A 27,411-nucleotide genomic window follows, 5' to 3' on the forward strand; every position below is an offset into this window, starting at 1 on the left:
AAGGGTATTTTTCACCGATCTTTTATTACCACCTTATACACACTGTTAAATTGCAAAGGTTTCCGTTCATTATAAAGTATACATATAAACTATAATAGGTATAATTTGTGAACCACTACACTATTTTGCTAAGTCAATAAACGAAACAAAAAATACATTTAAACTATAATATGTATAATTTGGGAAACACTACACTATTTTACAAGTTCAAAAACTCTATACAAAAACAAGTATATAAACTATAATAGGTATAGTTTATGGAACACTACTCTATTGCACTATTTCAAGGATATACTACTAAATAATTATTTAAGTATAATTATTTGACATTACAGAGTACACTACTACAAGGTAATACATACATATTCAAGTACAAGAGAACACTATAACGCTACACGTAAACTAGTTAATACATGGTTGTGAGACACTACTTCATTGTACCCTTCATGGCACATGTTCAAGTCCTATAAATTATAACCAGAATCTCCTGGAGGGAGAGCGTGAAATTTGTGTATAGATCTATACGGGGCTGACAATCCCGCACCTGAGCTGCTTGCAACAGCTAGGCCGGTAGGCCTGGGGTGACATCATTCTTCATCTTCATCTTCTCTTGCTCTGTTAGTCCTTGCTCTGTCTCCTTGTCACGATCAATACTTGCTCCAATTATTGATTTCCCAATTTAGGTGGTTGCGCAATTGAAAATGTTAGATCATGTTTTCCATGGTACCACTTATCCAGTTCATACTCATGCTCATCCGATCAAAATAACGCACAATCATCTCATCGCGAGAAGGTTCTCCTCCCATGGGTACATTTTGTGGCACCGGTTGATCTCTCTCTCTCTCTCTCTCTCTCTCTCTCCTCGTCCCCTCACATCCCTCCGTCCTCTTGGACGCGACTGCTGCTCGGGTTGTCCAAATTGCTCCCCATCATTATCGGCAGGAATACTCGAATGCGAGTCCATATTAACAATGACATACATTGAGTCCAAATATCCCAAAGAAAGATAGTCTCCTGCCTTGCATGTCAATGTACGGGTCAAATGAGGCCTCACGATACCATAAGACCTCGCCAAGCGAGTAACAAAATGTCCTCCTACAACAAGGCTCTTGGCTCGTGATATTACTGCCTTGCTACCCACGTAACTAGCAAGATGGTTTGGAATATTATAGAAAATTGTCAGTGCAATAATAGACCACAAAAAGAACAAGTTTAAACTTGTAACTTTGTCTCCGTGCTTCTTATGGTTGATGGAAAAGGTAACCAATCGATGAAGGAGTCGATGAATTAGTGACCGGATATGGCTCTCATGCGAGACACCCGAATGGAATGCCCCGTTCGCAATGGTAGTCCAAAAATCATAACCACTCACCCCCAATATATATATTCTCGAGTAGTCGTCCTAAAAAAGATATCCAAAATTGGAGACCTTGTTTCATTATTGTCATAAATACCCATCCTCCAAGAAAATTCTACTAAACTGCATTCCCGATATTATGGATCCACCGTGGCGTCGTCAAATGATACCGTCGCGAAAGACTCAACACATAATTCTTTAAAAACAGTCTTGTTAATAGCAAATACATTCTTCCACCCATTACAAGTGAAAGAAAACTCGTCCCCCGTAAATGTATTCATTAATATGGTGCCATCCTTTCCATGAGTCCGAGTTCCCCTAATTTGACCCAATCAATTCGAGGAGAAATAGCGAATTCTCTGTTATATAGCCAACCCATCTTGTTTTTGAAGTTTGTCACCACACTTTGAGGCATGTTGACCAGAAGTTGGTATAATGGGTGAAGGTCAAAGACGTTTCCGTGGAATTGTTCATTGGTTCTCCTTGAGGCCATTTTGTGCAAAATAGACAAGAAACAAACCCAAAGGAAGCAACAAAGATCAAAGACTTAGCAAAAAAATCACAGAATCCTGTTTGAACCGAGCTCACATCGTGATCTCGAAAGCTACATCATGGACCATGAATGAAGTTTGCCATCGGACCATAATCAAGCATCACAAAGCCAAAATTTTTCCACAGGTTTTGTATAATAACATTCTAATGTTCGAAAAATCACACATATAGTAGCTATTTCACTAAAAACCGACTTCAATTTCGGTATATTTCATTATTGACAAACCCTAGCCTAAAATGCATAAAATTAGCAATATTAAGAAGATTAGAGAGTGTGATCTTATCGAAACCGAAGAGAAAACACGAAATCGAGATAAGTTTGACGAAAAATTGCGGGAAATCTTAGCCAAAATCGAGTGTGGGGACCGAAACCTTGTTGTGCATTCATGTGTGAGTGGTAATAATTTAAAGTAACGGTCGAATGTTTGAAGTCAAAATACCCCCCCCCCCCCACCGGGTGTTTTTTATGGCTCACGTCGTGAGGTTAATCCTCACGTTGTGAGCTTTAAACCGTGTAAATATTAATGGAAAAAAATTATTTCTCACGTCGTGGTTTCGAGATTTTTACCAAAAACACTATTTTTTCTAAAAAAATAACCACTCTATAATCTTAACCCCACACTTGATTTTTTGTCCCATTTCCAAAAATTAAGATGACTTTGATGGTGATTTATCCTAAAACTTAATAGAAATGCAAAAACAAAAAACGAAAATACAAAAAAAAAAAAAAAAAAAAACCGCAAACTGAGCTCGGGTTGCCACCCTAGAAGCGTTTCTTTATGTTGGAGTCATGAGCAGGACTCCATGCCACCCTACGTTGTATCGGTTGAGATCGGGATCTCCACTTGGACCTTTTGTTCCCTCCACATTTTCTTGTTCCCTCCAAAAGTCATTTCATCATTTCCCACTCGTAAGGTAAGCTTTGACTCGCGAATATCCACCAAAGCTCGTGCGGTATTGAGTAAAGGGCGTCCAATGATAATTGAGACATTTTTATCCTCCTTCATATCTAACATTACAAAATCAATTGGAAAAATAAATTTTCTAATTTTTACCAAAATGTCCTCAACTATGACTCGAAGATGAGTCACTGAACGATTAGTCATATGAATCGTCATTTTAGTAGCCTTTAATTCTTGAAAATTCTAAACTATATTAGGAGTGAACAAGACAACATAAATTCCTAATCTGGTCCAAACCGCTATCGGAATGTATCGTTACCAAATCGTCATCGTTTATGTTAATATGTGACAGTGCTCAGTACTCTAAAATCACGACATTCATGAGAGAGAGAGAGAGAGAGAGAGAGAGTTTATTTCGTAAATTTAGATAACCAAAACAAATAAATAAAGGAAAAAAGTAAATGATAAAATAGTATTTTCAAATTCGAACGGATCAAATCCACATCGATAATTTTACAAGTATGGACGGACTATACTAGGGGTGAACAAGACTATTGAATTTTTGATCCGAACCGACATTGTTTATGTTAATATGAGACGATATCTGGTTATCTAAAATCACGACATTCAAGATTCGAATCGGTACTGAAAATCGATGTCATACTTGGTATTCATACCATAATGAATATTAGTTCAGTTTGCGTACTACACAGTATCATTTTTAACCCATTTTAACACTCGATATGTAGTCTTAAATCGGTTACCTATAGGGGGCGTTGAGGGAAGGTAAAATAGACAATCGTATAGGACCCGTTTTTTATTATTATATATTTTTATTTAAAAATAAAAACTCATAATAACAATAACGGTCTATTTTTTTTTTTTTAATTTTTTTGGCTTATCCAGGGTTTGTTTTGATGTATTTGATTCCTCAGACCGGTTACCTGTTCAATACCGACTGAAAATTAGCATGAGACCAAATTTAATATAAAAAGGAAAAAGTATGGTCAACATTTGTTGAAAATGGGGCCGTTGACCAGAATGACGATAAGTTTGAATGCAGCAATTTTACGTTTGACTCCATTTTCCAGTGTTCTAACAGGAAACAAACGTCTCTCCACTTACAGACATGGAATGTATTAAGAAGATGGGTGACATAACTCACCATAGAATCAAGACCAATGGAATCTGGATGCACGTTGCAGAAAAAGGCGAAGGACCGGTAGTCCTCCTCCTCCATGGCTTCCCGGAGTTCTGGTTTTCATGGCGCCATCAGATCACTTACTTAACTAACCACGGTTACCGCGTGCTCGTACCTGACCTCCGCGGCTATGGCGATTCCGACGCTCCGCCCTCTCCCTCTTCCTACACCGTCTTCCACATCGTCGCTGACCTCATCGGCGTACTAGACCACTTCAATCAACAACAGGTATGTGTGCTTTAATGGCTATGAAGCTTTAATTAGCGTTTTAGGGTTGATTTAGTGTAAGTATGAATATCAGGTGTTTGTGGTGGGACACGATTGGGGAGCACACGCCGCCTGGCATCTTGGCCTTTTCCGGCCAGATCGGGTGAAAGGAATCGTTGCTCTCAGTGTTGTGTTCTCTGCTAGATCTCCAGACATCAGTCCGATTCAATCGTTAACCAAATCATTCGGAGATAGTTTCTATATGACCCAATTCCAGGTTAGCTTCTTCCCCTCACTCTGTGTTAAACATATGGAGATGAATTTTATAAAGTTTGAGAAATTAATACAGGAATCAGGAAGAGCAGAGAGGGCTTTTGCGAAATACGATTGCTTGACTCTAATGAAGAAGTTTTTGCTGATCAACCATGGCGATGTACTGGTATCACCTCCTGGAATGGAGATTATCGATCACATGGAAACTCCTTCATTGCCTCCATGGATTACAGAAGATGAGCTTCAAGTGTATGCAGATAAGTTTCAGGAGACTGGATTCACAGGAGGTTTAAATTACTATCGTGCTATAGATCTGTAAGACTCAAAACACAGATATTTGATTTGATTAAATTCCCTTCCTTTTTTTTGTTCTTTGTAATGGTATGAATTGATTTGCAGGAATTGGGAGCTGCAAGCGCCATGGCAAGGGGCTAAGATAAGAGTTCCATCGAAGCTGATTGTTGGGGACAAAGATATTGGATATGAAAGTTGGAAAAAAGCATACGTTCATGGAGATGTTATGAAAGGATTGATTCCTGGTGTTGAAGTTGTGATTATGGAAGGCCACCATTTTATTCAACTTGAGAAACATCAAGAGGTTTCTGATCACATCTTATCTTTCCTTAACAAACTTGCATAAGTTAGGGTTTTAGTGTCTCATAAACCCAATGCAAATATTGTTGGACTTTTCTTTCTCCAGTTTTTTGTTTTTATTTCACGAACACATTGTAAATTTTGAAGTAATCAAAAAGGCTCAACAGACGTGAAGTAGGAACTCACACATTTGGACTGCATATGTTGTTCATCATCCGGTGGTTTACAGTTAAAACCACAAAACCACACCTTATATTCGATTTCAGTTTTTTAGAAACTGCAATAGATAAGCTTGAAGATACACATGTTTCATGATTACCAAAATAAATTTTAATAAATTGATTGATAAATTTATTTATTCGAGTTTTTTATAAATAAAAATGTCAAAACTGGGTAATAATTTAGGGGTGAGCATGAACCGGGTTGGGTCAGTTTTGCGGTAAAAAATAACCCAAAACCGAAATGTTGTTTTTCAAAAAACTAGAACCCAACCCAAACCAAAACCAATGGGTTCGGTTTTTCGGTTCCCGGTTTAGTTTTCTGGTTTCGGGTTCAAGGAGTTTGGATGCCTTTGAGCCAAGTCAAGAATGAAACAATATTTTGATTCATTTTGTGAAGAAAAAACTTTCAATGTTTGCAACCCTAAAGAAAATGCACAAAATTGCAAGAATGGTGCATGCATGTCAAAACTATTATGTTTGGGCCAAATAAGTTTGGACTTGCAATGGTCTAAAAGTTTCATTTTGAGTAAATTACACAAATGGTCCTTATGGTTTGGGGTAATTTGCACGTTTGGTCCTTAACTTATATTTTTAATTCGGAAGGTCCCTACAGCTTGTTTTTGTTGCACGCTTGGTCCCTATCTTACCTAAAAAGATTATTTTGCCCTTGATTTTTTAATTTATTTGAATAAAGTAGGGTATGTAAGGTAAAGTAAGGTGAGGTGAAAGTGGGGTTAAGGGTATGTTTATTTAAATAAATTAAAAAATAAATGCCAAATAGTCTTTTTAGGTAAGACAGAGACCAAGCTTGCAACAAAAACAAACAGTAAGAACTTCCGAGTTAAAAAAATAAATTAGGGACCAAACATGCAAATTACCCAAACCATAGGGACCATTCGTGTAATTTACTCTTTCATTTTGTTGCGAGTTTGGTCCATTTTGTTTTGATTTTTTATAAAGTGATGATTTTGCCCTTGCTATTTTCTTTTTTCAGTTTTTTATTATAAAAATCTAAAAAAGAAAAAAAAAAAAAAAGAAAATACTCATCTCTCTCTCTCTCTCTCTCTCTCTCTCTCTCGTTTTAACCTCCGATGAAGGAAGGGAAGGAGGGATTGGCGATTTCACAAATTCTTCCTTGACTCACCTGAAAAACGGGCTTCGCTTCTTCGTGACTACTCAACCACCATATATCCACTTCAGTTGTCCGAGCCTGACCTCCTAGGTCAGACCATCGTACTTGGGTTTTTAGCCACCGTCGTTTAGAACTACAATGCCACTGTTATCGTCGTTCTTCTACAAGAGTCATCTTCTACACACCTAAAATCGATACACACAGACCAATTCAGAGAAGAAGAAGAGAGAAGGACATGATTGGCATTTGATTCAATCATTGGAAAGGTTGTAAAAATTTATAGGTTGTAAATCGTAATCACTTTCATCTGTAATCATAATCCCTTTCACCTGTAAATCGTAATCCCAAGCAGATTTATGACCTCGATTTGCTACTTAACTCTGGCATTCTCTGTCAGTCAATCAAGTATTTCACCAGATTGCATATCGGAGGAGTAAAGTTTAAGAGAAAGCGGGAAATTGTATCCCAATCCTAGCATCATCAAGCAAGTATTTTAGGGTTATGGTATGTCAAAGAAAAAATCATGCATCTATCTCCCAACCCCTCGATTCACCTCCTAAATTTTTTATTTTCGATTTGGGTTTTATAGGGCTGGCTAGTGTTAGTTTTTCCTTGTACTGATTTAGGGTATACAGTGTCTGCGATTCAGGGAGAGGGATAAAACGGGTCTAGTTTTCCCTCATCTCCATGTTTATTGAGTTGTTTGTGTGCTTGTGGGTTTGAGTTGGGCAGTTCATAGAAGAAATCGATTCAGGTGGTGGTGATGGCAGTTCTTCAGAAATCGATTTATGGGTTCGTGAATATGATGTTCTTGTTCTTGAACTCAAAAAAAAATGAGTGTTCTTTAGATTCATATTCATATTTGTGTGTATGTGTTTAGTTCTATTAGATTTCACATAATGATTTGAACAACATTGATAAAAGTGAGGGTTCTTTTTACAAATCCACTTCCAGATTTGTATTAATTTTGTTTGGAGAGAGAGAGAGAGAGAGAGAGAGAGAGAGAGAGAGAGAGAGAGAGAGAGAGAGAGAGAGAGAAAGAAAGAGAAAGAGAGAGAGAGAGAGAGAGAGAGAGAAAGAGAGAGAAAGTGAGAGAGAGAATTTTATTTTTGTTTTTGTTTTAATTGTTTTTTAATTACTGGTAATAAAACAAAAATGGAAAATTAAATTACAAGGGCATAATCGTTTTTACAAAAAAATTCAACCAAATTGGACCAACTTGCAAGTAAATGAAACTTTTGGACCATTGATGCTAGCCCAAACCGTTTTGCCCCAAACATGCTAGTTTTGACATACCAAAGGGATCATTCTTGCAATTTTGTCAAGAGAATAAGGTGATGGTGGGCCGATATGAAGAAAGTTAAGTGGAATTGGGTTGATGCTCAAAGTGGAGAGTTAAATTAAAAATCATAGTGGTTTAAGGGATTTATTATTTAAGAAACAAGAGAGTATAGTCTATTTTTCCAATTGGACACAAATCAAAATCAGTCACCGGTGTTTACTCCATTAGAAGTTGTTAAAAAGTATAGGGTTTATAGTGGAGATCTGGATACAAACTTGGATCGTGTGAACACTTTCCGAATTGATATTTATACCATCTACCTGGGTTACAAGAAATTTAGCTTAGGATGATCCAAGAGGACACTTACGATTCTAGGCACAAAAATCGTAAGCAAAATTGCTAGAATGATTATGTGAGTGTTTGAAGAAAAACGAGAGCTAAATTTTGTGTGTCACTTCTAAAGGAAGAGTCGTTTATATATAATAAACGAAATTAGGGTTTCATTAGGGTTGGATCGTCATCAGTTGCTTTGCAAGCAAGTCAGGGTAATCCGGATTTTAATGAGGATTTAGGGTTTCTAAAACTGACATATTTCGTTAGTTTTACCATAATCACCCTCAAGAATTCGATTTTCCCACTATGTTCCCATATGTATTTTTCGAAGAGGCAGTGCCCCAGCCAGGGGCTCTGCTCCTTGGACCACGTTAGGGGCACTGCCCCCGGACCCCAACATGTCATCGAACCGGCTTCTAATTCGATCTTATACATACATGCACCACACAAACCTCGTGTATATATATATATATATATATATATATATATATATATATATATATATTAGAGTACAAATTATGAAGCCCCTTAGCTCACATGTTAGTTCTAGTTACATAAAATGACATGGTGACACTAACAGAAGTGCCACGAGTACAAGCAACCAATTGAACTCGACACCCGTTATGATTGATTCGTCTATTGAATCTTTTGAAAACAGTCAAGTCAAGGAGTAAGCCTATCGATGTTCGATCATACCCTTGTGTGTGGGTTTTGATCCGTACATGATATATACGTTGAAACTCACCCTATAAAAGATAAACAAGTAGACTTGATGTTTGTTGGTGAAGAGTCTTCGACTTATCTAAAGGCAACAGGGATCGACAGTGGCTAGAAGTGATAAAAACTGAATTGGATTCAATCGAAATAAAATAAAGTACATACATTGACCCACTAGGTTGAAATGAGTATTTAAATTGAAAAGGGATGTAGACGGTAAGGTAACAAAACACAAAGCATGGTTCATCATGAAGGGATATGTGCAACAAAAGGCCAATTCTGACCTTGCTTGAGGGTGTCCATGATTTTGTAGTTTATTGTGATGCCTCGATCACGGTTTTGGGTGTAGTATTGATGCAACGGGGTCGCGTGATTGCTTACGCTTCGAGGTGGCTGAAACCTCATGAGGCAAATTTGGAGTTGGGGGCTGTGGTTTTCGCCCTCAAAATTTGGCGACATTACCTCTATGGGGTTCGTTGTATTATTTACATGAACCACAAGAGCCTGAGGTATTTGATGGATCAGCCAAACCTGAATATAAGGCAGCGTTGTTGGTTGGATGTGGTGAAAGATTATGACTGCGATATACCTTATCACCTGGGGAAGGCCAATGTAGTGGCCGATGCTCTCAACCGCAAAGCGGTCGTGGCTCCGATCAAAGATCTGTGCTTGAGGATGACCCTGGTTACTCCTTTGTTGGAACAGACTCGTGAGGCACAGATTAAAGCGATGAAAGAAGAGCATCGGAAGAGCAAGCGGATTGTGGTTCAAGTGGCTTCCTTCGATTATGATAGCCAAGGATTGTGGACCCTGCATCGGAGGGTCTGGGTTCCTTATTGGGGCGGTGCGTGCCAAATTCTGATGGAGGATGCTCACAAGTCGAGATTCTTCATTCATCCCGGGGCGACGAAGATGTATAGGGATCTTCGTCCTGATTATTGGTGGCCTTGCATGAAGTGAGATGTGACATGGTTTATGGAGCGGTGCTTGACTTGCAGGAAAGTCAAGGTTGAGCATCAGTGACCTCACGACAAGATGCAACCATTGGAGATTCCCGTTTGAAAATGGGAAGACATAACGATGGATTTTATCACGAAGCTTCCCAGGACCGCGCGCAGAGTGCATTCTATCTGGGTCATCGTGGATCAATTGACCAAGAGTGCGCATTTCATTCCGATCCAGGAGAGTTTTTCTGCAGAGAAATTGGTCGAGATTTATGTCTGGGAGGTGGTGACACGTCATGGGGTGCCAGTATCGGTGGTTTTAAACCGGGATATTCGTTTTATTTCCAGATTTTGGAAGCGGTTTGATGAAGAGATGAGCACTCGTCCCCATTTCATACAACATTTCATCCACAGACATATGGGCAAAGTGAGCGGCCGATTCAGACTTTTGAGGATATGCTGCGTGCATGTGTATTGAATTTTGGTGGGAGTTGGAATATATATCTTCCGTTAGCGGAATTTTCGTATAACAATAGTTATCACGCTAGCATTGATCGATCTCCTTTTGAGATGCTCTAAAGGGATTGACTTGAAGGTGATCTCATTATCGTAAAAGGAAACATAACGACAAGCATTCTTGGATGATGGTTCGTTCTAATGATCATGAGTGTGGTCATGGTGCTGCTGGAGGGTTGACAATGAAGCTTTATAAGAACCTGTGTCATTTGGTTTCGATTGAAAGTATATTGATAGAAGTGAAAGATTTGCAGCAATGGTGGTGGGCTTTCTCGAGCTACATGCGAGTTCTTGAGTAGAAATTACATGAAAAAATCGTGTGTTTGACTATTTCTTATTTCTAAAATAACCCAAAAAAATAAATGCAAAAAAAAAAAAATGAGTAAAACCGTCTTCTAAAATAGACCAAATCTATAATAAAGGAAACCAAAAGGATCATATCGATAATTTATAAAACCAATTGGACTGTACAAATATCTTAGCAAACTACATGGACCAAATTTACAAACTTCTCTAATATAAAAGAAGTAAAATCACATACGTGTTTGAAAATGGGATCGTTGACCATAATCACAATAAGTTTAAATGCAGCAAGTTTTACGTTTGACCACATGATCCAGTGTTCTAACAGGAAACAAACGTCTCTCCAATTACAGACATGGAAATGGAATGGATGAAGAAGATGGGTGAAATAACTCACCATACAATCAAAACCAACGGAATATCGATGCATGTTGCAGAAAAAGGCGACGGACCTGTAGTGCTCCTCCTCCATGGCTTCCCGGAGTTCTGGTTTTCATGGCGTCATCAGATCACTCACTTAAGTAACCATGGTTACCGTGTCCTCGCACCTGACCTCCGCGGCTATGGGGATTCCGACTCTCCACCCTCTCCCTCTTCCTACACCTTCTTCCATATAGTCGGTGATCTCATCGGCGTTCTAGATCACTTCAATCAACAACAGGTACGTCATTTGTGTGCTTTAATGGCGATGAAGCTTTAATCAGCATTAGGGTTGATTTTGTGTACGTATGAATATCAGGTGTTTGTGGTGGGACACGATTGGGGGGCAACCGCCGCCTGGCATCTGAGTCTTTTCCGGCCAGATAGAGTCAGAGGAATCGTTGCTCTCGCTATTCCGTTGTTTCCTAGATCCCCAATCAGTCCAACTCAGTTATTCACCAAATCGTTTGGAGATAATTTATACATCTCTCAATTCCAGGTTCTTCTTCTTCTCTTCTTCTTCTTTCTCTCACTGTGTTTACATGGAGATGAGTTTCATAAAGTTTAGGAAATTGATACAGGAATTGGGAAGAGCAGAGAGGGCTTTTGCGAAATACGATTGCTTGACTGTAATCAAAAAGTTTTTGCTTATCAACGTTGGCGATGTACTGGTAGCACCTCCTGGAGTGGAGATTATCGATCACCTGCAAATTCCTTCTTCATTACCTCCATGGATTACTGAAGATGAGCTTCAAGTGTACGCAGATAAGTTTCAGGAGACTGGATTCACTGGAGCTTTAAATTACTATCGTGCCATGGATCTGTAAGACCGAAAACGTAGATATTGGATTTGATTTCTAGTTTTTTTGTAACAGTAATCGTATGAATTGATTTGAAGGACGTGGGAACTGGAAGCGCCATGGCAAGCGGCAAAGATCAAAGTTCCATCGAAGCTGATTATTGGAGACGAAGATATTGGATTTGAAAGCTGGACGAAGGAATATGTTGAGGGAGATGTTATGAAAGAACTGATTCCTGATATTGAAGTTGTGATGATCGAAGGCCACCATTTTATTCAACAAGAGAAACATCAAGAGGTTTCTGATCACATCTTATCGTTCCTACACAAACTTGCATGAGTTTGGGTTCTACGATCTGTATACTCTCTCTACCACTAAAAAAGAATATCAAAGCATAATAAATAGTAATAAATAAGCTCATGGACACCACTTGTTATTATTTATGTATTAATTATGAAATTGAAATTTTCGTTAATTTTTATTATTATCGGGGCCTAAGGTCATATCGCGCAACTAACTATTGGTTTATTTTTTTTAGGGTAAATTACACAGATGGTCCATGTGGTTTAGGGTAATCTGTTAGATTGGTTCCTAACAAATTTTTTTTTTTTTAACTCGCACCATTTCTAATTTATTTTTTCGTTACACGCTTGGTCCCTAACCATTATAAAATGTCTTATTTACCCTTACTTATTTCTTTTACCTATTTTAAATTATCAATTAATTAAATGTGGAAAAAGTATTAATTAAAAAATATGTTGGTCTGATTCAAGAAACTACACAACTGAAGCCTCCTCCCCTCCCTTCCCTCCTTGATTTCAGTTCCCGGAAAAATCACTCCTCTCGTCGGAAAATTTCATATATTGTCTTCTCCAGCTTCACTTCCCCCCCCCCCCCCCCCCCACACACACACACACAACTGTCTTCTCTGGTTATAGTCGAATCTGATACTGAAATCAAACACAAGATCGAATGGAACCTGAACCTTAAATTGATCCAAGATGCAAACCTATTATGAAACTAAATCTGAAACTGAAATCAAACACAAAACTCAAAATCAAATCTGAATTCAAACCTGAAACTGAAATCAAGCATGAAATCAAACTGAAAATTGAATGCGAAAATTAACCTAAACCTAGAACTCAATCAAACCTTAAACTGGAAATTAAAACTAAAATCAAACCTAACCGGTGTTGTATGGTCGATTTGGGCACCAAAATTGAAATCAAACATGAAATCTATTGTATTTGTCACTTCTGATTCGATAACATTCTTTCAAGTGCGAGACAAAGAAAGAGGTCAACGCTCAAGTTTGTATTGTCTCGTCAGATTCGAGTGCCTGCATCATCTCCGCCTTCTCTGTTGGTGCTTGAAATAGATGTTGGTGAGGAAAACGTGAGTAAGGCAATTGGAGTTTCAACCGTCGTTTGCTTTCAAATGGAATAAACTAATAAAGTGTGGCAGAGTAAAGAGGCAGGTTAGTCTCGTGAGTGAAGATGGGAAGGAGATGAAGGGTTTTCTCACCAACCATGTGTGATGTTGTTGGAGTCGCCAGAGATGTAGCTGATCAGGCAACTGGTGAATGGTGATGATGGAAGACGAGGGGTGAAGGAGCCAAGGAGGGGTTGGAGACGCTGCTTAGGGCTTTATTTACTGTATTTTGTTAATTTTATTAATATATTATTAATATGAAAATGTAAAATAATGAATATTAAATTATTAAGGGTAAAATAGTCTTTTTATAACGGACAGGGACCAAGCATGCAACAAAAATATAAATTAGGGACGGTCTGAGTTAAAAAAAGTTGTTAGGGACCAAGCTAGCAGATTACCCTAAACCACAGGGACCATCCGTGTAATTTACCTTATTTTTTAAAGCGTTCTTAAAATTTTCTTGTTATGGTCATTTTATTTCAAGGTTCTAAAAAGCTTGTCATGGCTCCAAAGCTTGTGCCTGCTGCCAAACTTTACTAAAATGCCGCCTTAACTCATATATGTGTATAAAAATGAATAATAGTTGAAAATACATATAAAAATATTACTTATATACAAAAATTGTCGCCTTAAGTCATGCCATACAAACGACTTGGCTCGACAAGGTTTGAAAAAGTTTGAGGCTTGACATTGCCGACAAGTCACGCCTTATGTTTATTTGGAACCTTGTTTTATTTGCATTCTAAGGGAATGAAGTCCGGTTTTATGTTTTAAAAAGTCATTTTGGTAAAATTCAAGGTTTCATTAGATGAAACTCGATATATGCCACCTCATTTAATGGAGTTTGCTATGTCATACCTCCATGTGCCACTAAGACTATCTCCAACCCATCTTCATTTCCCCCCATAAATGGAGTAAAAAATGGAGTAAATAGTATTTTATTTCCAACCCTACTCCATTTTCTACCTCATTTTTTACCCCCAAAAATATATTCCTAGAATATTCCATTTTTATAACTTATATATATTGTCAAATACATCCATCTACTAATTAAGCACTATATTTATGATTAATTAATATAAATTAGTATATATAACATGATATTATAAATATTATGTATTACATTTAAGTTATAATTAGTAGATAAAATAAACTAGAAATGTATAAAATAAAAATAAGAGAGACCAAAATTGGCAACCAAACTTCACCTCCATTTTTGGAGATATGAATAGTATTCCCCCATATATGGGGGAATACTATTCATATCTTCAAAAATGGAGGTTAAAACGGGGTAGGGTTGGAGAAGAAATGAGGGAAGAAATGGAGTTTGGGGGTGGGTTGGAGATGCACTAAGGATTTATGTCACAACTAGGAAATCTGATGCCTTGTAAACATGGAACAATGATAACAAATATGAACCAACAATGTGAAAGCATGTAAGATTCTTATTTCCAATAACAACAAACTTCAATAAAAAACTTCATACAAGTACTGCAAATAGTCAACAAAGAATTGGAAACCCTAGAAATCCCGGTTTAAGTCCATTTTGGACTAGGATTTCCTTATTGGACCCAATGGGCGAATAAGCTTCCAATTTGACTATCTTGGACCTAAAGCTCTCAAATGGGCCCTAATTGGACTCATATACATGAACCATAATACTTTTGGGCCTTAGGATCCCAAAATACACTAGGTTAAATTAAATGGGCCTTAATGGGTCACAATCAATTTAATTTAGCCCTAATAGGTCATAAAAATCATATTTTTATTTATTTTCGCCCAAAATCACCTAACTTAACCATAAAATGGGCTTAATCATTCAAAGCCCAAAAATTTTCTCTTTCCCTCTCCATTTTCAGCCCAAGCCCACAAAGAAAGGAAGAGTTGGCTTTATGGTGCCAACTCATTTTTTACCTAATGGACTTCCATGCAAGCTCTCATACTTCCATGCAACAATCCCATCACCCTCTCTCTTCATCTCCCTTTCTTCCTCTCGGCCGAACCCAAACAACACACCCACACTTCACTCAGAAATTCTCTCAAGAAGCTCTCTCCATTTCTCTCCAATTTTCGAGATCTAAGAGGCTTTCAAAGAGATTCTTCCACAAAAATCATTATCCAAGGAAAGTTGATGTATGATCCATGCTTTAACTCACTTCTGTTCATCAAAAATCATCTCTTAATCTATTCAAGTTCATGATCTTGCATCTTAGAACACCCTAAGTTCGAGATCCATCCAAGAAACTTGCTAGGGCCGAAAATAGCACCAAACTTCTCCCAATCTTCTTCACAAACCGAAACTACAACTCAAGGTGAGTTTAATACCCCTTTCTTTTCGGTTTTCATGAGTTTTATGGGGGAAAATACAAGAAAATGTGTAGATCTATGTGTATGTGTATGCTATGTGTGATTTTATGCATGTATGTGTGTGATTTCATATGTTTTTGTGATGAACATGTTAACAAAAGGGGTGTAAACCCGAGATCTATGGCATGAGAAAGGAAACAAACATATCTAAGCTATTTTACACCAAACAAGTTAAGAATGATAGCTTATAAGGTTGTGATGAACATATTCTAACATAAAACCCATTTTAGGGTTTTAAATTGTCAAAAATAGAAAACTTGGGTTACAAATCAACAAGTCACGGTTTCTTGAGGGTCAAAAGTGTCAAAACAGTTTCTATAATCATTTTTCTGAATAATAAAGTTTTCAAGGGACTTAAAATGTAAATTTTTAGCTTAATGGGCGAAAAATGATAAACTTTAGGGGTTGAAATGAATATTTCGATAAAACAGGGGGTAAATAGCATAACAAAGTCATTTTAAGAATAAAAAATGCTTTCACTATCAAAAGGACCAAAAATGTAAAGTTTTTAGATTTTGGGGCAAAACTGTAAAAGTTGTGAAAAAAATGGGTTTCTAACCGAGAATCACCATTCTGGGAGGGCTGAAGCTGTCCACAAAATAAATTTTGGGTTAAAACTGTGTTTTCATCAAATAAATGATACAAAAGTGTCAAGAAAATGTTTAAGGACTAAAAATGAAATTCTTTTATATAAAAGGACCAAAAGTGTTATTTTTTATAAAAGAAGGGTAGTGAAAAGGTCAAATCCCACTTTTAAACAAATTAATTCATTAATACAAATTACAAAACCCACAACTACTGACGAAACGAAAAACAAATACACTTTCAACAACAAATATCATTACAAACGAAGTGATTCCGTCTCGAATCAATACAAAACAGCAAGCGTTAAACCAAACCATCTAAATAAATTCGCGATAACTACAATGAGCAAACTTACAAACTTTGGGCTTGGAAGTTTCAAATCATGCTTGTTGGGCCTTGCTAGCCCATTAACATGATCTTTGGGCCCAAAGGGAATATGCTTTTGTGCTATTGGGCCTCCTATGACCCGATTTCATGTAAAAGGACTTTCAATGGCTATGATGTACTATTGGGCCCTAGTGGCCCATTAGTATTGCTAGTGAGGTCAAGAAATCAAATGCGAGTTGGGCCAACGTGCCTTTCGCATTCCTGACAGCCTAAAATAACTCACGGAAATAACGGGACTTTGTACTCCCCTTTTCCTCGTTCGGTAGGCTTACGAGTAATCAATGTAAACAGATTCAGGACGTAAATCAAGAGTAACCATGGTCGTGGATTAAGTGAGTAGTAACGGGCGACGCCTTTAAGGATCGTTCGAAAACTGTAGTTATAAACTAGTCATTTTCTAATGCGTGGGTATAACAACTCACAACCCAAATTAATCCAATGCCACCCGAGAAATCAAAATCATTCGTCGTGACGGTAGAACAATTGAGAGATCACTGTATTTTATGTATTGGAAAAACATCGGGTTTTCCTGGAAAGTTCAACATTTTCAGTTGTGTGATTAATACTAAAGTTCAACATTTATACATGTTTTAAAAAACAACAAGCATATATTTACAGATCTTCACACTTTTTATAAACAATGATCTTTTCAGAAAATATCGGATTTTCTGGGTTTTACAAACTACATAAAATCATTTTATCACAACATTGCTTATGAACTCAGCAACATTTCATATGTTGACGTTTTTCAAAATTAACTTGTATTCTCAGGTAACAGGTAAACCGAAGAATAAGTACCAAGTAATGTCAGGGTGTTTTGCTTATGATATCTATCAGACAATTATGTTATGAATTTTGTAATGTTTAAAACAAAGTACTGGATGTAAACAATATCAGTTGTACTATTTTAATGCATGGTGATGATTTATGTTATGATTCATGTATATTCATTGTGATGGTATTCAATTTAAGTCACAAGAGCCCTCGGACGTTTCTGCGGTCTGGTTCGGGGGTGTGACAATTTATATAATTAAAACTTATTTAAAAAGCTTCTGATGAATAAGTATAATTTCTCGTCTCTCTCCTTACTACTACTCAAGGTGAGTTTCATACCCCTTTCTTTTCGGTTTTCATGAGTTTTATGGGGGAGAATACAAGAAAATGTGTAGATCTATGTGTATGTGTATGCTATGTGTGATTTTATGCATGTATGTGTGTGATTTCATATGTTTTTGTGATGAACATGTTAATAAAAGGGGTGTAAACCCGAGATCTATGGCATGAGAAAGGAAACAAACATATCTAAGCTATTTTACACCAAACAAGTTAAGAATGATAGCTTATAAGGTTGTGATGAACATATTCTAACATAAAACCCATTTTAGGGTTTTAAATTGTCAAAAATAGAAAACTTGGGTTACAAATCAACAAGTCACGGTTTCTTGAGGGTCAAAAGTGTCAAAACAGTTTCTATAATCATTTTTCTGAATAATAAAGTTTTCAAGGGACTTAAAATGTAAATTTTTAGCTTAATGGGCGAAAAATGATAAACTTTAGGGGTTGAAATGAATATTTCGATAAAATAGGGGGTAAATAGCATAACAAAGTCATTTTAAGAATAAAAAATGCTTTCACTATCAAAAGGACCAAAAATGTAAAGTTTTTAGATTTTGGGCCAAAACTGTAAAAGTTGTGAAAAAAATGGGTTTCTAACCGAGAATCACCATTCTGGGAGGGCTGAAGCTGTCCACAAAATAAATTTTGGGTTAAAACTGTGTTTTCATCAAATAAATGATACAAAAGTGTCAAGAAAATGTTTAAGGACTAAAAATGAAATTCTTTTATATAAAAGGACCAAAAGTGTTATTTTTTATAAAAGAAGGGTAGTGAAAAGGTCAAATCCCACTTTTAAACAAATTAATTCATTAATACAAATTACAAAACCCACAACTACTGACGAAACGAAAAACAAATACACTTTCAACAACAAATATCATTACAAACGAAGTGATTCCGTCTCGAATCAATACAAAACAGCAAGCGTTAAACCAAACCATCTAAATAAATTCGCGATAACTACAATGAGCAAACTTACAAACTTTGGGCTTGGAAGTTTCAAATCATGCTTGTTGGGCCTTGCTAGCCCATTAACATGATCTTTGGGCCCAAAGGGAATATGCTTTTGTGCTATTGGGCCTCCTATGACTCGATTTCATGTAAAAGGACTTTCAATGGCTATGATGTACTATTGGGCCCTAGTGGCCCATTAGTATTGCTAGTGAGGTCAAGAAATCAAATGTGAGTTGGGCCAACGTGCCTTTCGCATTCCTGACAACCTAAAATAACTCACAGAAATAATGGAACTTTGTACTCCCCTTTTCCTCGTTCGGTAGGCTTACGAGTAATCAATGTAAACAGATTCAGGACGTAAATCAAGAGTAACCATGGTCGTGGATTAAGTGAGTAGTAACGGGCGACGCCTTTAAGGATCGTTCGAAAACTGTAGTTATAAACTAGTCATTTTCTAATGCGTGGGTATAACAACTCACAACCCAAATTCGTCTAGTTTTGTCTATAATGGTTGTGTATATGATGGCTGATGGTAACTTTCAAGGTATTTTTTTCAAGATATCCATCTTTAATGTACACTGATGACATACATCATTTGTTTGAATATATCGATTTAACGAGGATGGACAAGAAATAATTTTATGCTTTTTTGTAAAGATATACTGCTAGGAGATGTCTGAAGGTGTATTATTTGTTCACCCAAAGATAATTTTTCAAAAGGTTAGAACTTTAAAGGAACATATTTTGACTACGATGAGTTAATTGATGTTGGTTACAATTGTGGGTGTATACTGGAAATGTAGATAGATCATCTTGGGGATAATATGAAGGAGTGGCTACATGAAGATCTTCGCAAGGACCATCACTTAAATGTTATAGATGTGAAAGAAGATCCTTGTCAAAATTCAGATTTTCCAGAAGATGATGTTAAAGATCTGGATTGTGAGGTTGGCCATAATGATGTGACTCCTATGAACAAGACTATGAATGATCCTTTCCTCAGTAAACTTTATAGTAAGGAGCATGGACGGCTTAACTAGTTTGAGGGCTCTAAGCGAATAAAAAATTTGGGGCCCAATGTCATTACTATAATTAATGTTATAAATAAATCCTCCTCCTTTCCAAAATCCAACTTGACACAATGAATATTAAAAAAAAATTAAGTCATATTAACCCTAATAGATAGTCTAATCAAGAAAAAAGAACCAGTCACTACTATTCTACAATTTACATCAAAGTATAAAAAAATAGATTTCTTCCTTCTTTTGTGCATAAAATACTACATCAAACAAATTTCTATTTTCTACATCAAACAAAATTTTATCAAAATAACAAAATTTATCGATTATCATAGATACTAGATTATCAGATTATCACAAATTCACAATCATAGATAATTAGCAATGTATAATGGACTGATGGAGTTATCGGTTATGGTGAATAGAGAATCAGAGGAAGAACTGAAGAAGAACAATAGAACATATCTTTTCAGAATTCAACCTTTCAAGTTTTAGGACATGAATCACCAAATCAGTTGAGTTAATCTTGACACTTAACGTCCTTTTCAAAAAGAAGAATCAATCAACTTATTAAAAATCGCTAGGAAGAAGATTAGAAGAAGAATAGAGAATCAGAGATGTAATGGTTTCTACGGTTCTGAGTAGAATCAAGAATGAAATCACTAATCGTTAGTTAGATTCAGAGGACAGAGAAAGAAGAAGTGAAGAACAGTTGTCGAGTCGCAGTTTCTGCTGATGTGCGTGAATGAAGAATCCGAAAAAACAATCAACTAATTTAATTTTCCGTTAAGGGGGGCCTTTAGAATTAGGGGCCCTATAACAATAAGGCCGACCCTAGTAAAGAGAATCCAACCCCAAAAAAGTACCTAAGGATGACCGCTACCAATGATCCATAAATTGATATGCAAACAAGCTTCATGTTTTCAATTATGCAGTTGCTAATGGGTGTCGATTATATTATAAAAAAATAATAGTAGAAGATTACTGGTCAGATGTTGTTTTGGAAAGTGCACTTTTATGCTTTGGGGTTCATGGATGAGTGAATAACATTCATTCCAAATCAAATCCCTTATTAATGATCATAATTATGCTATAAATTTTAAGTTAGAATTAATTGTTAACTATGATTGGATTTGTAGCTATTACACACTTGAATTCCTACACAAACTGAAAATGAGTATTAGGCAACATATGGAAGAGGTGAAAAAGAAATTTGGAATAAAGGTCAGTATGACATAGTGTAGGAGGGACAAAACAATTTATCTGAAATATTATGTATCATGACAATTAACCTTATATTTTTTATTTTAAGCATATATATAATCATTACTAAAATATTTTATTTTATATATATATATATATATATATATATATATATATATATATATATATTAAGTAACATATCAAATCAAAATAATAATTTTCATAAATCACATCAATTGACAAATAATTTAGTTTCATCTACAACCATAAATAACTTAGTTTTTTCTATGGATAATGATTTAAATGAGTAAAATACTTTGTTTTAATGTTCATATTTAGCCAACAATGATTTTTGTATACATTTTACCATTGAAGTTGTTTCAAATGTACCTAAAAAGATAATACTATCTATTGTTATAGGTAATATTATATTTTCTTAAACATGTGAAATAATTTCAATGGTCAAATGTATATAAAAAAATGATCACGCATATACCCACATCCACACTCATCCCTAGCTATCACTATCTTAGCCCCTTGTTGTATATCGAAACACTGTGGTCCCTTCTTATGCCAAGTACTTAATACAAAGATCTTTATTAATATTGACTTTTAAACTCATAATCGTTTCTACCAAGTGGAGTTAATTGAGTCAAATAGAAATAATTTATAGGACTATGCCTATATAAAGGGATTGACTTGAAGGTGATCTCATTATCGTAAAAGGAAACATGACCACAAGCATTCTTGGATGGTTGTTCGTGTCAATGATCATGGGTGTGGTCATGGTGCTGCTAGAGGGTCGACGATGAAACTTTATAAGAAACTGTGTCATTTGGTTTCGATTGAAAATATGCTGATAAAAGTAAAAGAATCACAACATTGGTGGTATGCTTTTTTTCAACTGCATGTGAGTTCTTGAGTAGAAATTACATGAAAAACCGTGTGTTTGACTGTTTCTTATTTTCTAAAATAACCAAAAGAAAATTAATAATAATAAATGGAAAAAAAGAAATGAGTAAAACCGTCATCCAAGTCTAATAAAAGTAAACCAAAAGGACCATATGGATAATTTTTAAAACCGATTGGACTGTACCAAGCATATTAGCAAACTACATGGACCAAATTTACAATCTTCTCTAATATAAAAGAAGTATAATCACATACGTGTTTGAAAATGGGGCCGTTGACCAGAATCACAATAAGTTTGAATGCAGCAAGTTTTAATTTTGACTTTCATGATCCAGTGTTCCTAACAGGAAACAAACGTCTCCCTAGTTACAGACATGGAAATGGAATGGATGAAGAAGATGGGTGAAGTAACTCACCATACAATCAAAACCAACGGAATATCGATGCATGTTGCAGAAAAAGGCGACGGACCTGTAGTAGTGCTCCTCCTCCACGGCTTCCCGGAGCTCTGGTTTTCATGGCGTCATCAGATCACTCACTTAAGTGACCATGGTTACCGTGTCCTCGCACCTGACCTCCGCGGCTATGGCGATTCCGACTCTCCACCCTCTCCCTCTTCCTACACCTTCTTCCATATAGTCGGTGATCTCATCGGCGTTCTAGATCACTTCAATCAACAACAGGTATGTCATTTGTGTGCTTTAATGGCGATGAAGCTTTAATTAGCATTAGGGCTGATTTTGTGTACGCATGAATATCAGGTGTTTGTGGTGGGACACGATTGGGGCGCACACGCCGCCTGGCATCTGAGTCTTTTCCGGCCAGATCGAGTCAAAGGAATCGTTGCTCTCGGTATTCCGTTGTTTCCTAGATCCCCAATCAGTCCAACTCAGTTATTCACCAAATCGTTTGGAGATAATTTATACATCACTCAATTCCAGGTTCTTCTTCTTCTTCTTTTCTTCTTTCTCTCACTGTGTTTACATGGAGATGAGTTTCATAAAGTTTAGGAAATTAATATAGGAATTGGGAAGAGCAGAGAGGGCTTTTGCGAAATACGATTGCTTGACTGTAATCAAGAAGTTTTTGCTGATCAACCATGGCGATGTACCGGTAGCACCTCCTGGAATTGAGATTATCGATCACATGGAAACTCCTTCATTGCCTCCATGGATTACTGAAGATGAGCTTCATGCGTATGCGGATAAGTTTCAGGAGACTGGATTTACTGGAGGCTTAAATTACTATCGTGCTATGGATCTGTAAGTTTCAAAACACAGATATTGGATCTAATTTGTAATTTTGTTTATACTTATTTTTGTAATTTTGAAGGACGTGGGAGCTTGAAGCGCCATGGCAAGGGGCAAAGATAAAAGTTCCATCGAAGCTGATTATTGGAGACGAAGATATTGGATTTGAAAGCTGGACGAAGGAATTTGTGGAGAGTGATGTTATGAAAGAATTGATTCCAGATATTGAAGTTGTGATGATCAAAGGCCACCATTTTATTCATCAAGAGAAACCTCAAGAAGTTTCTGATCACATCTTATCTTTTCTTCACAAACTTGCATAAAGAGTTAAAAGACTTTATATGATTTGTTAAGAAACACAAATTTTCGTTATTTATTACTATCTACCATAAAATGTCTGATTCATAATAAAGAAACCAATTAACTTTTTTCAAAATTGTCAATCTAAAAGAAACAAATAGTTGGATTAAAGAAAAAAACTTTTTTCAAAATTGTCAATCTAAAAGAAACAAATAGTTGGATTAAAGAAAAATTGTTGAAATCGTAAGTCGAGTAGGACTTGGAGACCAAGTAAACTTGAAGCTTAGGCAAGTTGGTTTAAGTTTTTTAATGTTATTCTACAAGTTGGAACAGAAGATAATGAAGAGAAAAACTAGGTGACGACGGGGCTTTTGTATCAGGCAATCCCCGAATCCCTGATTATGCAGATCAGTGATGTGGATTCTGCAAAAGCACTCTGGGACACAATCAAGGTTCGACACATTGGGATTGATCGTGTGAATGAGGCCTGTCTTCAAACCCTAAGCGTCGAATTCGATCGACTCAGTATGAACGAATCAGAGACAATCCATAGTTTCTCCAGAAAGTTGTCCGAAATTTCTTCAAAATCAACGGCATTACGATGTGTGATCGACAAATCCAAACTAGTAAAGAAGTTCCTTAAGTCGTTGCCACGAAAGTTCTTTCATATAGTAGCATCACTTGAACAAATACTAGACCTAAATAAGACCAATTTCGATGATGTAGTCGGCAGGATGAAGGCATACGAAGAGACAGAGAAGAAGAATCTTATAGTGGTGAGAAAGATCAAGCTCTGTTCGTCGAGCATGGTGGAGCTTCGAATCGAAATTGGAGAAGAAAGGGGAAGGCAATGGAGGCTTGCGGGTCTGGTGTGGTTGGGAACAAAGCACACGGGTTTAATGGCTCAAGTGGATCCGGATCCTATGGGTCGAATGGGTCAAGCTCAAGTGGGTCTAAAACAAAACAGGCCTAAGGAGGAAGGCCTAACACCATCACTCGGTCTAATAATCACCGGTCCAACAGCAGGCCCAATTCCATTATGATCCTAATCAGAAAAATAAGAATAAAAAAGACCGGTCAAAAATTATTTGTTACTGGTGCGATAAACCAAGCCACTTCGCATCTTAATGCTCGGACCGAATTAAAAAAATTAAAAGAAAGTAATTTTGCCGAATATGACGACACTGACAGGATCGTATTTTTACACGAGACCGTATTTTTAAACAAAGAAAAGATGATAACGTCTCGATACGACTCACAAGATAACGATGTGTGGTATTTGGATAACAGGGCAAACAATCACATGACGGGAAACCAGTCATTTTTCTCTGAACTTGATGAAGGTATAACCGGGAGGGCTAAATTTAGAGATAATTTTGTGTAAAAATCAAGGGAAAATGTGCTATACTTTTCCAAGGCAAGAGGGGTCAACAAAGGCTGGTGACAGAGATTTATTACATACCGGATCTCAAAAACAATATTATTAGTCTCGGACAAGCAACCAAAGTCGGGTATGATATTCAAATGAAAGACAACTATTTGACCATGCACGACACCGATAATTGCTTATTAATGAAAATACAAAGAACTCCAAACTGCCTTTATCAAATAAAGTTACAAATTGGAGCACCTATTTGTCTTCATTTGAGACCAAGTGAAGATACATGGCGATGGCATGCGGGACTCGGACACATCAATTTCGAGACAATGATAAAGATGTCCAAGAAGGGTTTAGTCATAAGGTTAACCCAATTTGATCATGAGAATCAATTGTTTGAGTCTTTCTCGGTGGGCAAGCAAACAAGAAAGTCATTCCTGACTATGACAACATACAAAGCAAAATGACAAATGGAACTAGTTCACGGTGATTTATGCGGTCCGATCATGCCGACACCAATGGTCAAAATCGGTATATTTTTACACTAATTGATGATTTTTCACGATTTATGTGGATTTATCTCATGAAAGAAAGAGTGAGGCGTTTACACACTTAATTCAAAGTTTTGGTGGAGAATGAAATTTGGAAAGCCTTTGAAAGTGTTTAAAAGTGATCGAGGGGGTGAGTTTATTTCTCTCGAGTTTAATTATTTTTTTGATCAAAACAAAGTCAAACGCTACCTTACCGCCCCAAACTTTCCACGACAAAACAGAATTGTGGAACAAAGAAACCGAACACTTATAGAGATGACACGAAGTATAATGAAGGCAATGCATGTTCCAAACTACTTATAGGGAGAAGCGGTAAACCACTCTACAAATCTAATCAATCGTGTTTACACAAGAGTCCTTGGTGATATAATTCCTTACGAAAGTTGTATAAAAGAAAACCAAATTTAGAAAATGTTCGTATATTTGGGTGTCTAGCACATGCAAAAGTTGAACCAGTTAATCTAAAAAAGTTTAATGCAAGATCAAGACCACTAGTGCATGTAAGTCGAGATGTTATTTTTGATGAAACCAAATGGTGATATTAGATTAAAGAAGCAGGAACCAACAATGAATAACCGGGCTTATTCATAATACCATTGGATTACCCAGAAGACGAGGCAAACAACAATCAAGGAAATGATGTAAACAATGATTCGATGTAAACAATGATCCAATGGAACCGACTGAATTGGATCATGAGATTGGAGACGGAGCAGAAGTACAAGATAATGAACAACTAAATTCGGTTAATAATAATGTTCAACAAGGAGCTTTAAACCAAAGGTCATCGAGAACAAGAATACACCCAAGACGATTTCAAGATTATGAGCTTGATATTGATAATCTCGAAGAACTCCTTCTAACAACCAATAACGAGTCGGTATCGGTTGAAGAAGCAAAGAAAGAACCGGGTCAAAGCCATGGATGCATAAATTAATTCGATAAACAAGAATAATACTTGGACTCTCGTGAACAAGCCTATGGGGGTGAAGCCAATTGGACTCAAGTGGGTGTTCAAATTGAAGAAAAATGCAGACGGCACCATTAATAAATACAATGAGAGGTTGGTTGCTAAAGGTTATGTGCAACAACTCGGGATTGATTTTCAAGAAGTAATTGCCCTGGTAGCTCGAATCGAAACCATCCGATTTCTTATAGCCTTGGCTGCTACTCATGGGTTGGAACTTCACCACTTAGATGTCAAAACAACATTCTTACATGAAGAATTAAGGAAACCATTTAAGTATTGCAACTGGAAGGCTATATAAAGAAAGGCAACAAACATAAAGTAAATCGCCTTACAAAAGCACTGTATGGTCCAAGACAAGTACCTCGAGCATGGAACACGAAGCTTGATGGGATTTTGAAGAGTATGAAATTTCAAAATTGCATGAAAGAACCATTGGTGTACCGGAAAAATGAAGGATCTAACTTGTTTATTTTGGCAATATATGTTAGATGATTTATGTCACAGGTACAAATTTGAGAATGATCAAGAGGTTCAAATTAGAGATCTCCAAGAATTTTGAGATGTCGAATCTTGGAAGATTAACTTATTACCTTGACATTGAAGTTAAGCAAGAGGAATCAGAGATTATTGTAAACCAAGAAACATATGCTCAACGCATTCTGTAAAGAAATCGGTTTACATGATTGCAATCCAGCCCACATTCCAATGGATCCGGGAAATAAATTGTCAAATGTCGAAAATGAACCCGAAATCAACCTAACACAATATCGAAAGGTGGTAGGATGCCTTAGATGTCTCTTGTAAACAAGACATGATATGGTATATGCGGTTGGAGTTATTAGCCGATACATGCAAAGTCCAAGAGAATCATATAACGGTGCAATCAAACATATCCTAAGGTACTTACGGGGAACAACGGGATACAAAATCAAGTACGAGAGGATAGGACAAATGTGACTTATTGGTTATGGTGATAGTAGTCACACTGTTAACCAGGATGACAGAAAAAGCATAACCGATCACATTTTCTACTACGAGTCATCTCCAATTACATGGTGTTCGCAAAAGCAAGATAATATCATTGCTTTATCATCTTGCAAGACGGAGTTCGTGGCAGCCACGACGACCCCATGTCAAGCAACATGGCTTCAAGATTTGCTCGGAGAAATCATGAACAAAGCACAAGAGAAAGTGGTTCTTAGAGTTGATAACAAATCGGCTATTGAACTAA

The 27,411-nt window shown here is 36.7% G+C and overlaps 3 protein-coding genes across 3 annotated transcripts; all 3 read left to right on the forward strand.

Moving 5' to 3' along the window:
- Positions 1–3,860: 3,860 nt before the first annotated feature.
- LOC145036871 (epoxide hydrolase 1-like) lies at positions 3,861–5,286 on the forward strand. The gene is made up of 4 exons (XM_078985395.1): positions 3,861–4,240; positions 4,314–4,496; positions 4,569–4,807; positions 4,892–5,286. The coding sequence occupies exons 1-4, from the start codon at positions 3,941–3,943 to the stop codon at positions 5,130–5,132; spliced, it is 963 nt and encodes a 320-aa protein (XP_078841521.1). The 5' UTR covers positions 3,861–3,940; the 3' UTR covers positions 5,133–5,286.
- Positions 5,287–10,798: 5,512 nt separating this feature from the next.
- On the forward strand, positions 10,799–12,238 carry LOC145036872 (epoxide hydrolase 1-like). Its single transcript, XM_078985396.1, has 4 exons — positions 10,799–11,195; positions 11,274–11,453; positions 11,536–11,777; positions 11,853–12,238. Exons 1-4 carry the CDS (start codon positions 10,890–10,892, stop codon positions 12,091–12,093), a joined length of 969 nt encoding a protein of 322 aa, XP_078841522.1. The 5' UTR covers positions 10,799–10,889; the 3' UTR covers positions 12,094–12,238.
- A 9,761-nt stretch (positions 12,239–21,999) lies between these two features.
- LOC145036873 (epoxide hydrolase 3-like) lies at positions 22,000–23,375 on the forward strand. The gene is made up of 4 exons (XM_078985397.1): positions 22,000–22,414; positions 22,493–22,672; positions 22,755–22,993; positions 23,064–23,375. The coding sequence occupies exons 1-4, from the start codon at positions 22,106–22,108 to the stop codon at positions 23,302–23,304; spliced, it is 969 nt and encodes a 322-aa protein (XP_078841523.1). The 5' UTR covers positions 22,000–22,105; the 3' UTR covers positions 23,305–23,375.
- Positions 23,376–27,411: the final 4,036 nt, after the last annotated feature.

This window comes from Lactuca saligna, chromosome 3 (genome assembly GCF_052625555.1).
Source record: "Lactuca saligna cultivar CGN05327 chromosome 3, ASM5262555v1, whole genome shotgun sequence".
Lineage (NCBI taxonomy): Eukaryota > Viridiplantae > Streptophyta > Magnoliopsida > Asterales > Asteraceae > Lactuca > Lactuca saligna.

What these genes read in the sequence shown, in the direction of transcription:
- LOC145036871 (XM_078985395.1), top strand. Translation starts at nt 3,941, where the DNA reads ATGGAATGTATTAAGAAGATGGGTGACATAACTCACCATAGAATCAAG. An exon ending in ACCACTTCAATCAACAACAG is followed by an intron (nt 4,241 to 4,313) that starts GTATGTGTGCTT and finishes TATGAATATCAG; the next exon opens with GTGTTTGTGGTGGGACACGA. An exon ending in TACTATCGTGCTATAGATCT is followed by an intron (nt 4,808 to 4,891) that starts GTAAGACTCAAA and finishes ATTGATTTGCAG; the next exon opens with GAATTGGGAGCTGCAAGCGC.
- LOC145036872 (XM_078985396.1), top strand. Translation starts at nt 10,890, where the DNA reads ATGGAAATGGAATGGATGAAGAAGATGGGTGAAATAACTCACCATACA. An exon ending in ATCACTTCAATCAACAACAG is followed by an intron (nt 11,196 to 11,273) that starts GTACGTCATTTG and finishes TATGAATATCAG; the next exon opens with GTGTTTGTGGTGGGACACGA. An exon ending in TATACATCTCTCAATTCCAG is followed by an intron (nt 11,454 to 11,535) that starts GTTCTTCTTCTT and finishes AAATTGATACAG; the next exon opens with GAATTGGGAAGAGCAGAGAG.
- LOC145036873 (XM_078985397.1), top strand. Translation starts at nt 22,106, where the DNA reads ATGGAAATGGAATGGATGAAGAAGATGGGTGAAGTAACTCACCATACA. An exon ending in TATACATCACTCAATTCCAG is followed by an intron (nt 22,673 to 22,754) that starts GTTCTTCTTCTT and finishes AAATTAATATAG; the next exon opens with GAATTGGGAAGAGCAGAGAG. An exon ending in TACTATCGTGCTATGGATCT is followed by an intron (nt 22,994 to 23,063) that starts GTAAGTTTCAAA and finishes GTAATTTTGAAG; the next exon opens with GACGTGGGAGCTTGAAGCGC.